This window comes from Colossoma macropomum, unplaced genomic scaffold (assembly GCF_904425465.1).
Source record: "Colossoma macropomum unplaced genomic scaffold, Colossoma_macropomum, whole genome shotgun sequence".
NCBI lineage: Eukaryota > Metazoa > Chordata > Actinopteri > Characiformes > Serrasalmidae > Colossoma > Colossoma macropomum.
In genome coordinates this window covers 20,485,432-20,498,773 of record NW_023494795.1, presented here as the reverse complement: position 1 = coordinate 20,498,773, position 13,342 = coordinate 20,485,432, and the positions used below count along the sequence as shown (strand labels likewise).

General features: G+C 39.7%; 1 protein-coding gene across 1 annotated transcript in view; it reads left to right on the top strand.

Moving 5' to 3' along the window:
* The window catches only part of LOC118815573 (mitogen-activated protein kinase-binding protein 1-like), a 28,155-nt gene that overhangs the window by 13,175 nt on the left and 1,638 nt on the right, over positions 1-13,342 (top strand). The window contains exons 12-28 of the mRNA XM_036581786.1: positions 114-205; positions 1,125-1,250; positions 1,982-2,052; positions 2,827-2,948; positions 3,053-3,128; positions 3,211-3,322; positions 3,436-3,499; positions 3,579-3,689; positions 4,353-4,519; positions 4,601-4,641; positions 4,866-5,093; positions 7,829-8,063; positions 9,003-9,146; positions 9,248-9,311; positions 10,151-10,440; positions 11,819-12,661; positions 12,850-12,938. Of these exons, the coding sequence (XP_036437679.1) occupies positions 114-205; positions 1,125-1,250; positions 1,982-2,052; positions 2,827-2,948; positions 3,053-3,128; positions 3,211-3,322; positions 3,436-3,499; positions 3,579-3,689; positions 4,353-4,519; positions 4,601-4,641; positions 4,866-5,093; positions 7,829-8,063; positions 9,003-9,146; positions 9,248-9,311; positions 10,151-10,440; positions 11,819-12,661; positions 12,850-12,938 (2,875 nt within the window). The remainder of the gene's footprint in view (positions 1-113; positions 206-1,124; positions 1,251-1,981; positions 2,053-2,826; positions 2,949-3,052; positions 3,129-3,210; positions 3,323-3,435; positions 3,500-3,578; positions 3,690-4,352; positions 4,520-4,600; positions 4,642-4,865; positions 5,094-7,828; positions 8,064-9,002; positions 9,147-9,247; positions 9,312-10,150; positions 10,441-11,818; positions 12,662-12,849; positions 12,939-13,342) is intronic.

Genomic DNA, 13,342 nt, shown 5'->3' with positions numbered 1-13,342 from the left:
AAAACAAATCTTTATAGGGAGTCATTGTTGCTCATTGAATTGAGTTTTATTTGATCATTGTTTAGTCTTCTTCTGTCACATTCTCATTAAAGCTCAAATTTTGTGTCTTGAAGAGTTCATGATCTCAGCAATATGGAGGAGATTCTTAAAGTAGAGGCCCACGACTCAGAGATCCTGTGCCTGGAGTACTCAAAACCTGAGACGGGTGAGTGCATGTCTGCTTCTGCTTTGGTACATTTAGGACAATTCTGTAGGTTGTGTAGCTTTGTAGGAAAAAGTCAGGCCAAAACAGGACTAACCTACAGGATTTTGAAGAAGTGCTTTTCAGAAGGTACATGTTTATCTCTTTGACTAAAAAGCCAAACCATTTCTTTTTGGTTATGAAAGTTAAATGGGAATTACATTGGTTTTTCAAAATGATTGCGTAATTTAATAGTTTAGTTAAAATCCTCAATTTTAGAGAAACTTAGTCAGAATTGTTTACAGTGGTGGTGATAGGAACCAGATGCCTACGGCGTGGAAAGCTCATGGAAAGTTAATACGTACCAATGGTTATGAATGTGAGACATTTTTATGATTGTTTTGAGAAGGTTTGGGCCTAAAACATTTTCCCCCCAAATCCAAAGAATGGCAGAGGGGTACATACCTAGTGTTATCAGGCAAAATGGTCCCCCCCCAAAAAATTAGCTTTTTTTTTTTCCCTGTTTACCACAATTGTACTTTCATCAGTTTTGCATATTACAGTTCATGAAATATGTGTAGGTTTAATAAAAACAAAATGGCTAAATTTGTCTTGTAGACATTATTAACTTAGGTTATCACCACAACCAGGTGAAGTGGTGAAGTCTCTCCACAGCAAACCATTTCACATCAGAACACTCTGAATAACTTTATGCATCTCAACAATTGAATTATGCAGAAATGTTGAAAAAAAACAGAATTTAATTTGAGTTGAAGCTACTTAAAGTAGTTCCCATTACACATAGACCCTACGTGTGACACAATGTCCTGACGTTGTGTAAAATAAAGCTGTGTGAGCTCAGCACGGTGCAGTGTTTCTTGACAATTTTGTATGCAGTGTCGTTAGGATGACTAGCAAACCAGGCGTTTGTGTGTTCTGTCAGGAATGAAGCTGCTGGCAACAGCGGGTCGAGATCGGCTGATTCATGTGCTGGATGTTGAGGAAGATTACAGGCTTCTGCAGACCCTGGATGAGCACTCCTCTTCCATCACATCTGTCCGTTTCACTGGTGAGAGATTTTATTTCATATTTGATTAGACATGTTCTGATATTTTTTTTAAATCGAGATAAATTTTATCACGGTTTACAATTTTATAATTAGATTGTTATGATTAAAAACACCTGCATGTATAAGATGATAGATGTACATACATGTAGTACATACTCATTTTTCATAGCAGTAATATGTTGGTGGCTGTATATTCATGCATTGTGTATGAAAGAACAGCAGCTCACAGTAATGCAACCATTACCGTAAGCTGCTTAGAACAATGGCACATTAAAATAGCTGTGTGAACATCAAATAAAATATGGAATTACAATATTACAACATAGAGACATTGTAAAACCAGAGCTGCTCTGCGTATCTAAAAAAAAAAAATCTTGTGAAACTGCAACGTCTGACTACAATGGTGCCAGCATTACATTGAGTATGTATCAGTTCACGATAACAATATCATGCCTGTTGAATATTGTGTTATCTTGTATATAATCGGTGCTTGTCAATACATGTGTAAATGTGCAGTTTATACCAGCACATTTTTATTAGGCTAACTCCTAAACCTACTGCTATATTTTTCCTTTTTGTGCTCTCTTAGACGTTGTGAGATTAGGGTGCATTATTTATACTTAAGTAGATCTTCCTGTGGTTTGGAATTCTTCTGAAACATTAGTGCTCATGATCTACTAACGAGCTGTTTGTGCCCTCTCTCTGCTCTGCATGGTGACTGAACCCTACAGCCAATGAGGGGAAGGTGAGGATGATCAGCTGCGGAGCTGATAAGAGTTTGTACTTCCGCACTGCCCACAGGGTGAGTTAGCTCTGCTTTATTTGCATTCTGAAGACCATCTGGCTGTTCTGGGGACTGTTGGGTGATCAGTTACTCCTTGCTAGTATCGACAGGCCTTCAGTTACAGATTCAGATGTCTTTCAGGTCGAAACCTTGAGTGGAAGTGATTCCCATTTGTTACATATCAACACTAATCATAAGTAAGGGCTGTTTAAGGAGTGTAAAAGAATGTCAGATGAAGGATATTCACTGCCCACTTTATTAGAAACCCTGACCTTTTAGGTCGCTCTTGCTGGTGTACAGTTAAAGACAACAGTCCATCTGCTGGAATGCACAATTTGCATTAGTGATCTTTTTAGCCTTTCATCAGTGGACAGTTGTGATCACATAATTGCTCTTGGATATGTTTGGGTGGTGGACCACTCAAGATAAACAGACACTGATGTGTGTACTCATACAAGTGCCACAAACCAAAACCATACCAGCGTCACTGCTGTGTTGAAAAAGGTCCACCGCACTAATCTGACCAACACTGGTCCTGTGGTCAGAAACTGACCAGAGGTTAAAGGGGAAGATGGTGGCTGGCAAACAATGCCTGTAAACAGGTGGACTACAGTCTGTGATTGTACATCTACATAGTGGCCCTCTTAGGTAGGTAGACCTCAAAGTGGTTACTGAGTGGAAGTGCAAGGTGGGTTTTTCTATTGAAACACAGAGCAGGAACGCAGTTTCTCTTCTGTTGTCTTCTGTAATTGTGAATGGAGATTGTTGATCACCTGTTCTCCAAATATCAAGACTTTCCGAGGGGTCAAATTTAAACGCACCCACCATGTGGTGAGAAAGAGCACTCTTTATGATATGGATGTGGATCCCACTTGCAAGTACGCGGCTGTAGGCTGTCAAGACCGCAGCGTCAGGTATGTATGCATGCTTAATTTATATACCCTTCATATAAAACCTCTTCTTTCTGTTAATAATGTATTAATAACTTCTAAACATTGTGATTTCTCTCCTCTGACAGAGTGTTCAACATAAGCAGTGGGAAACAAAAAAAATCTTTTAAAGGCTCTCAGGCTGAAGATGGCAGTCTTCTTAGGGTAGGCTGAGCTTTAGTAGTCAAATTAAACTTCATACTGGGTGTATATCTGTAGATTTTACCGGATGGATCTTTTTGTACAGGTCCAAATGGACCCATCCGGTCTGTATGTGGCCACCAGCTGCTCGGATAAGAACCTCAGCCTGTTTGACTTCCAGACTGGAGAGTGTCTGGCTGCCATGTTCGGGCATTCAGGTAAAGACTTCACTTATATTGTGCTGGTGTTGCTTAGGCTGTTATCATTCTAGGTCAGTATGTTGAAAGGAAATGAGTATGAGTAATGTGTTTTCCCCGATGTCTCTTTGTAGAAATCATCACAGGTATTAAGTTTACCAGTGACTGCAGGCATCTGATCTCAGTCTCAGGAGACAGGTAGGTTTTGTTCTTTAGTGTATTTAATTGATCTGCTGCTTCATGTGTGTCCCAGCCTCACTTGCTATGTATGTTGCAGTTGTATCTTTGTGTGGCGTCTTGCACCCGAACTGACCATTAACATGAGGGAGCGTTTGGAACAGCTCAAACACTGTCAGAGTGACCCAGCCTTTACAAACTCTGTGTACAGGTACATCAAAAACGTTCTTGGAGTGTTATATTGCTTTATCATTTATGGATTAACCTTTAGAGGAATTAAAAATTATTACTGAAATTATTACTGTCAGGTTATTACTGTAGTTCTGCACAAAACTGTTACTATTATTACACACCACATGGTGAGGAATGAGCGCACTCTGACATTGACGTGGATCCCACCTGCAATTATGCAGCTGTAGGCTGTCAAGATAATGATAAGCATGATAATTGCATTTGCATTCAACTTCAATTTTATACCATCCATACATACCATATACCATGTATTTGTAGGCCTGTAATTTAGGCTGATGTTGACAACCCACAGTTTTATCGATTTCAGCAAAAATATCACCATATAAAATTAAAATCCAAAATGTAAATATACAATTATCAGCTCATATTAAATGTACTCACAGCAGTAATGCTGCATCAAATGGAAATTTGCAAAAAATATTCTTTTACCTACAAACATGTATGCAGTATTGAGTGAAAGAGTCCACGCTTGCAGTACTGTTTCTCTATTTTCAAGAGATATGAGTGAAGAAACAATATAAAATAACTGTTTTAATTATTACTGGACATAACTCCAGTTTTACAAGGGTTAATAGCCTAAATAACAATGTTGTGGCTCATGAATTTGGTGTTCTTTCCTCAGAAGCACTTCTGCAAGCAGTCTGGAGATGCACAGTGCCCCGTCTATACTGACCTGCTCCTCTGGAAGTGAGGAAGATGAGGAAGACGATGAAGATGAAAGATTTGATGACAACCAGTCTTCAGATGATCATGAAATCAACCATCATATGTCATTAGAAGAGGATCAAGGTAACATGCTTGCTGTCTTCAGATATAACAAAGACCTAAATTGGGATTAAAAGCATTAGTGATGATTTACTATGTTTTCAGGTGCTTCTGATGAGGGGAATGATTGGGACTCCTCTGTTAAGGTCAGAAACATTTTGCATTTATACTTGTGTGAAACGTCAGTTTTTGAAATCTCCAGCTGAATGTTTTTGTTTATCTGCTCTTAACTAGAACTAAGAGCAGACTTGGTGTAAATTCATTTATGCTTGTAAAACACGATCAGGACTGAACGTGTGCTCAATTACAACATATCAGTTAACATTTCATTTGACCTTTCTTGCTGCTGTTTGTTGTAATCCAATTCCAGGAGTCATCTACAGGTTCCTGTGCGCCTGAGCCCTCTTTGCCCGAGGCACCACGGCCGCGGAGGCGGTGGTCCTGCAGGATGGGCTCTCTGGAGCTGATGGTGAAGTCTATGCTAGAGCTACGGCAGCTTGATTCCTTCTCCAGACCCGGCTCCCCGAAAAGCAGCTCCACCAGTCAGCTCTGCAGCCAGCCGGCCGGCGGCAGCACCACCAGCCTACAGGAGGACACAGTGAGTGCACTACACTAATGTTTGCGCTACATTGCACTGCTAGATTTAAGAGTACGTCCAGTGTACCAAGCTGGGCTGTAAACAAATTTGGATTGTTTTTGAAGACATTTGTCTTCCTTTTCTTTAAGGTGTAGTTACTGAGCATTAACCTGCTAATAGTTTATGTAAGAAAGTCAGTAAAAAAAAAAAACATAATAACATAAGGGGTGTATGCCAGGTATCACTGCCAGGTTTGCTATTAGTAGAAAATGCTGGATCAGATTTTAGAGGGACAACAAAGAATGAATCTGATTATGGATATAAGTGAATAACCAATTAACTGTTGACTAACAAATAAACAATTGTTTGACCAGTGCTAAAAAAAGTTCATTTCATTGTATTTCATTTCCAATAAACAACAGTTAGTATTTGAAAAAGGCAGGTTTATTATTCAAGTTGAGGAACGCTTTTGAGTTGTACACATTCAAAATGGCCTACTGAAACATTAAGCACAGCTTTTGAGAGCTATTGATGTACAGTGAGCCAGAGCTAGCCCTGGTCATGGCATTTAGGTTCATTTTAACTCTGGCTAGAAATTAATAGTAGATATAACTTTAGGCCTTCAGAATATAGAACTTTCAGTATGGTGTATTTAATATGGATCTTGCGTCACTACTGACCTGTAATGCTACGTTTCATGGTCCCTAAAAGGAGCACTTTTGGTACCTCAGTGCATTAATACTGAATTAAGTTGATATGTGCACTCATAAGTGTGCATATATGGGCAAAGGCTATGGACAAAGCTTGGCCAGACAGCTTTTAGATCTGGAGGTTTCTGTTTAATAATTGATATTTTGATGGTGTTGTGTGTTTTAATTTTTAAGCTTGTTAATTACAATTGCCAGCCAGTGATGGACAATTATTGATTAAGAGAATTTTCTGAAATTTGCATCCATAACTAAGGAATAACCTATCCTGAAATATCACACTGTGCTTCAATTAAAATAACTAAGTTAGTAGTTTGTTTTTATAGAAAAATAGTAAATCCGTATGGGCCAGTAGTTTCCAATTGTGACATCTATAGTTACTGCTTTTGAAGCATGAAACCTGTTCACTTTATTTCTTTAATGACCTGTTTAATACAGCATAGATGCACACACAGTCTATCAAAATGTACAGAGCAAGTACATTTACAGAGTACCTTTTTTTTTTTTTAATATATACTGAATCATTTATTAGTGAGAACTTCGGGTTTATTTGCATTCAGAACAGCGCTGTGTGTGTGTGTGTGTGTGTGTAGACAACATGGTAAACAGTAAATTAAAAGGCAGTAGTGCTTGCCAACAGGGACTCGACATGGGTGTGCTGAGGGGCCTACAGCATTCCCAGATTTCAGAAATGTTTTTACAGACTATTTAACTGCAACTGCTTAAATGAATAAAATAATAAAAGTACAGAACTTAAAAATAACTTGAGCATAGCAAAGACCTGTGTGTGGTTATATTGTAGTAAAGACTGCTACAGCCGTGTCCGAGTCAAGACAGAGACTGGGTTGCTTAGGGTCCGAGTCAAGACCAGGAGTTGCTGAGATCGAGATACAACTGAGACCAGATTTAAGTTTTAAAGCAATAAACAAAAATTGTTTGTAGTTAATTGTATGTTCAATATTATGAATTATATATATACACACTCCTACATGATATTTATAATTTACCTTGTAAAATGTAACATTAAATAATATATAGCCTAAAACATTATTATTATTATTATTATTATTATTATTATTATTACTATTATTATAGTCTTAGTCAAATATTTTCTTATTCTATGTTTCTTTTTTCTAAAACTTATTCAGAATGATCACCTAAAGTCAAATGAATATAAACTACATCCATTTTTATTATTAAATGAAAACATGGTTGTAATGATATTCAGTAACTCTGACTGTTGTAGGGAGAAGTTAATATCACTACATAAAATAATGAAAATAGCTAAAAATACAGCAGAAATGGCCAAAGAGTATTTAAAATTGATGTTTATCAACAACTTGTAATATTTTTGATAATAAGTTCCACCTTAAATGGTTTGTGAATGCCTCAGTTGGCCAAGGCATCAGAATGTAACTGCTGCACAATTTAAGGTGGGGGGAAAAAAAAAGGTGGGGAATTTGAACAAGAACAAGACGGTTTAAGTTGAAGGTGCAGTTTACAGGAAAGCCACTCATTTTCCTCACCAGCTGTCAGCTGCTTTGACAACATTACTAAAACACAAGTTGGTTTCAGTGTCCAGAGTCAAAACATGTAGGATGTGCATCAGTGGTTGCTGTGTCAGTTATGTATGTAGAGCTGTCGTTTCTCGCCACATTATAGCACATTGACTCATTTTAATCCATGTAAATTATCCAGACAATTCAAATAAATTAAAAAAAAAGTATTTTTTTGGCGCACTGGCGCACATATTTTTCTTAAAATATCAGCACCACTTTTCAAACACCTTTCCACGTCCCTGTTTGTTACAGAAGACATTAGAAGACATTACTAATAATGACATAAGAGATGTAGAAGTATAGCATAATAATGACTGTAAATGTGCAAAACTCACAATAGTGCACTTTGAAAGCACCAGTATGCAGCAGTCACTGTAGTGCACTTATGAGTTCTCTGGTGACTGAGGCAAAGAAACTTCCTGCAGCAACTCCTAAAGACTGTTTCTGTGCTAGTGTCTTGTCATTCACTTTCACATTAATCCAGCAGCAGCAGCGGGGTAAGAAACGACGTGCTCGTCCTCATTCTGCCTGGCTGGCTCCTGCCTCATCTCCTGAATCCGAGGGTGTGGTGCTGTACCCGGAGCAGTGCCCCAGCATGGACAGCCTGCCTGGAGCCTACCAGGTGCAGGGTGAGGAGGCCCAGTGCCCGGACAGCCACAGCCCAGACAGCGGCAGCTCCATGGGCTATGGCAGTGGAGGATCCAGCCCAGAGCAGGACCATGCAGGTCAGATCCACACTGTAAATAAAACACATGTAGTAGTGACAGGAAAATATGTGAATTTAAACCTGTGGCTTGAACACACTGAAGTCGTTACATGACTTTTCATAGTGTTAACTATGTAGGAGAAGGAAAAAAAATCCTTTCTGGTCCATTTCTGTTGGCCCATTCATCATTAAGTGGACTGTAGTGTAAAGGGCGGTTTGCATTTTCAAATGACGCAAACAGAATAAAAACAGAAAAGAGTGGCTATATGTTGACAATGGTATGCTAAAATACAGAACTACAAACTCTCTGTGGATGTTTACTTTCACAAAAAACAGAATAAATATATAAATCCATTTATCTGCAATAAGCATTTGTTTAACAAAGAACAGTAACTTTAGAATAAATGCATTATGCAGATTTTATGTCTATCAGTATGTGGGCTTAACAATTTCCAGACCTCTTCTCAACACAGTTAGTATTTAGTTACCATTCAACGCCTGGTTTATCTAAACAATTCTTCATTAAATCAAATTAAGCGCGCTGCTGATGGAATCTAAATGATTTCTTAGTGCACAGAGAAGTCGGGAACCAAACCCATGTTCTTCTAGAAGTTTTTTTTTTTTTCTCACCATGACATTTTAATAGCTTTTTAAAAGAACAAAATAATGTTTTTACTGTATTTGTTTTTGTGTGTATTATAATGTTATGTAGTGGTTTTACTGGTAGAAGCATGCTTACTGCTGAAATAAGTGGTTTAAAACAAATGTTTTGGCAGCCTCATGGCTTTTTTGCACAGTACTTAAAATCTGATGGAAAGAATTTGTTTGATCCACATTACTGATCCTTTAAGATTCCATCATATTTCACCTCCTCAAAGTGTGTTTGGTGCACCAGTCCAGCTTTTGGTTTCTCTCTGTATCTCTCTATCAAATGTCTTTCTCTCTGCATTGATCTCAGATGACCCAGATACTGTCAGTACTGATGAAGAGCATTATACTCAGGAGGAGGAGACCAGACGAAAGTTCCACAAGCGAGAGAGCCCTGTACGAGAGAGCTTCCTCAGGGAGCACTTTGAGACGCTCGCTGACGCTGTGAACATGGGTAGCGACCCTTTCAGTCTACATGTTGGGTTTTATGATGCAGCAGTAAATTCTTTGTATTTTTAATATTGATCTGTTTTGCTGAATTGTGCTCTCAAACAGGGAACAACCCCAGACCCCAAGGCAGCATTTCAGCACGCTTTCTCGCCCAAGGCTCCACAAGCAGGTATAATATAGTAACTTAATGTTATGATGATAATAAAAAGGTCTTTTATTTACTTATGCAAACTTTAAACACCTGATTACTTTGCCTATGTGTGTGATTCTAGGCTACTCTAAAATATTCTCAACCATTATGAAAATTGTGTGACTGATACAGATTTTTAAAGGGTTAAAAGGTCTGATAGGGCTGATATAGATTTTATGATATATTTAAAATTTATATTTTCAAGTTCCAGTTAAGTGCAGTAACTCAACTTAACAAATAATGTACATGCAGTATGGGGTGTGGAGCTACCCATTTTTATTTTGTTTATCAGTTCTCTTCCTAGGCTTTTTATTTTCATGCTAAATGTTGGGCTTGTATACATTTAACATTTTGGTTATTTTGACCATGATGATGTTTTTTTTTTGTTGCCAGTACAGGCATTTAGCAGTCACACAAAACAGGGTATAATAATAAGGGTGATACAATATAAAAAGTAGCATATATACAAAAAACTATCTACAGGCATATATACAAAAATATGCAATAAGATGGCAGTTCAGCATGTATTGGGGTCAGTATTAAATAAAAATGGCTCATGTTGTGTTCCCTAGTGGCACAAGGTCTGTTTAAGGGTTTGTTTAATTGTTTCGTTCTACTTTATTGAATTGTATAGGAGAATGCTTGAGAGTTTGAATCTCAGTGATGCTGCTATCGGAGATGCCAAGAAAACTTTAGGGCAACCAATCTATTTATCAGTTGAGTTCTAATTCTGTACATGTTGTGTGGTGTGTGTGTGTGTGTGTGTGTGTGTGTGTGTGTGTGTGGTTTGTTTGTTTTTTTTTTGTTTTTTTTGGTAGAAAGTCCTCCCCATTCCTCTCCAAGACTAGCAGGAAAATTGACAGAGGTCCCAGTGCTGAAGTTAAGCCCCTGGTGTCCACAGTACGGCCCCTGCATGAGGGGACGGGTCAGGGAACAGGTTTGGAAGAGAAAGCGGCGACGAACCCTCTAGAGCCGTGTCTACAGCTGTGCTCAAAGCCACAGAGGAGGAAGGCTGCTGAGGCTCATCCTGGCAGGGTGGCCAGTCCGATGGGCAAGAAATCAGCAGTGCTTCTGAAATCTGTGTCGGCACAAAATCTAACAGCAGAGAGTAAGTTTCACTAATGTTGATGCTTATGTCTAAAATCACTTAATTAAGGCCATGTTCATGTAGCTACACACTTGACACGTACATATTAGGGCCCTGACACACAAAGCTGACTGTCGGCCGTCAGAATCCTTTAGGCCATGGTGAGTGTTGGTGGCCGACTGTTGGCTGTAGTTTGTACAGTGTGCCCCATGCTATTGGCTGTAGTTCGCTCTCAGTTTTCGTCTGCTGAGCATGTTGAATTGGTGTCTGCCATTAGAAAGCTGAAAAGCAGCGCACAAGGACAGACACACATGAGAGCAAAGCAAGTAAACGGCACTCACAAGAGGGCATGCACAGAGAATAACTCAATTTTTCGACACCAATTGCAGTGTTTTATCACTAAGGATAGGCAGTTTATCTATTTTTGCTATTCAAACATCCAAATATTTATAAAGCAGCATTTGCGTGTCGTATTCTCGACAAGAAATTGTTTAATGAATAAACACAGACGCAGAAGAGATCCAAATAAAGTGTAACTAGCATAAAATCAATGAGTTAGTCATTTCATGGGCTTTTTTACTTTGTCATATAATTATGAACATGCCAAGTGCACATTTAATGTCACTGTTTATTGTACAAACATTACTTTTAAGTAGCCACCTTGTCCCAAGCCCTGTTTAGCTTAAACACAGAAATTTGATGTCTGTAAGGCAGACAATATATTCTTACTTTTGTAAAACTCAAACTGCAACATACATGCCCAGTCCTACTATAGACATTTGTCCCTTTCACACAGTTTTTAGCATGTTCATGCTCGTTGGCTGTCAGCTGTGGTCTTTCATTGTGTACAAGTGCACATTTTCACAGGAGATGAGAGGAAACTAAGTTGTCAGATAGCAGTCATCAGTAGATCTTAGTTGTTGCTAGTTCTTTCTTGTCTTGTTGGTGTGTTCCAGCACTCAGGCCTACTGGCACTGAAATATTGATTCAGAGAAAGGGATGCATGCGGACCTTTCAGGGCAAAGGGGTGTTCAAACTAATGACCATTATGGCTCACTTCCACACTTAAGACTGAGCAGTAATGCTTGTAATTGAATATAGCCTAAATTAGTCATTTTGGACATGGCCTTGCAAAACTTGAGCAACCACCTGGGATTCTCTAGCAACAGCTTTGCAACACATTAGCAGCCACCTGGAATTTCATAGTAATGGCCTAGCGACATCTTAACAACCACCTGAGCTAACATAGCAACATCTTAACAACCACCTGGGATTTCATAGCCACACCTTGGTCAAGTAAATTTAGTTTGCTCATGGACATTCCTCTTCTAGTTTAGTGTGCTTTTAGCTCATGTACATTTGAAGATAGCTGTTAACCTTTTCCGTCTTTCTTTTGAAGATCGCAAGTCCATGACACCGTCCCGTTTGAAGCGTGAGTCTCGGCCGCCCCTGCCTCAGCTCACCATGGAGAGAAATGATTCCAGAGTGCATCTGCATCACCCATCCTCCACAGGGTCCTCCTCTCCTCAGCCCTGGGAGAGTCCTAACACCAGCCGTCATCTCAAAGCTCGCTCGTATATGAACCCCACCACCAGTTTCATAGCCAAGGTCAGCCGAACTACATCCATCGGAGATGGCCTCCACATAGGCATGCCCAGTGGCGAGACTTTGCCATGGTCAGGGCCTTCAACTTCACCTACCAGTCCATCTTTTTCACCTCTTCTGCCATCTCCTTCTGCTTCCCTTCCTGGCCTATGCAACCAAACCCATGGTGGCTCTCAGACTCCACCTCCTAAAAGCAGCAAGGCACGTATTTTTGGACGGAGCAGTAACCCTGTCTCAGACCATTCCAGCAGATCCACTCCTACAGGCGTTTCAGAAACTGCTGCTATTCAAAAAGACTCTTTTGATGGAACTGAACACCACCATATGGGAGCTGGCTTTGCAAAAGATCAGGTGGATCACTTTGCCTCTCATTCTGTGCCTTTGAAAGCTGGTCTGGACCCTGAGGCTGGCTCCCACAACCCACAACATGAGCGCCCCCTGCTGGCTGTCCAAGCTTTCACCATGTCATCCGAGAGCCAGACTGATCAAGGTTTGCTCCGCCGACGTTCGTCCTCTATCGTCCTGGCGTCTGTGCCCTTTCATCTTCCTCTTCATCACTGTTCTGCTGCTCTCTGGCCTCTCTGCTTCACTTCTCCACACTCTGTCCATTCATGTATGAACCATTGCTGTCTGACGGGTGAGTTCTCAGCTTATAATATGTACCTAAAATCCACAGAGGATGCAGTGATACCCCATACCAATGTTCCAACTGGTTTAACCCAGATCTAGATATCTATCTTTAAATAGCTTTTTCTAGGTCGGTGGTACATGCTGTCAGTCAGTGTGACCAATTTGCCAAGGATTTTCTGTTTTTCTTTTCTCCAGCAGAGCCTGCAGTAAACTTGGATACCTGCAGGCAGGCTGCTGCTGATCTGTGCAACAACATGAAGAAGGCCACCCAGCTCTATAGAATGGTAAGATATTATGCTCTACACCGAATTCAATACCATTGTGTTTCTAAATATGACACAAATGTCACTGCCCTCAATCTCTGTTTGTAATGGAGTAGGACTGACTGTTGCACAAACTGTACTTTCGGTCTTGGCCTGTTTTAGTTTTTGTTAAGGCTGTTTTATTCCATTATGTTTATGCCACTGTTGTCCGTTTGAGTCACTTATAGACACCTTAGTTAGTTTAGTTTGGGATATTTTCTGAAGCTAATAATCAGTCTAATTGTCTGTTTTCTAAAGTGGGAAAAAAGACCAGCCGGAAGGCAATTGTAATAGAGAGGGGTGACAAATTAAAGGGGGGAAAAGTATCTTAGTAGGATGTAGGCCCACTGTGAGCTGACAGAAAAGCTTCAGTATTCCTTGGCATA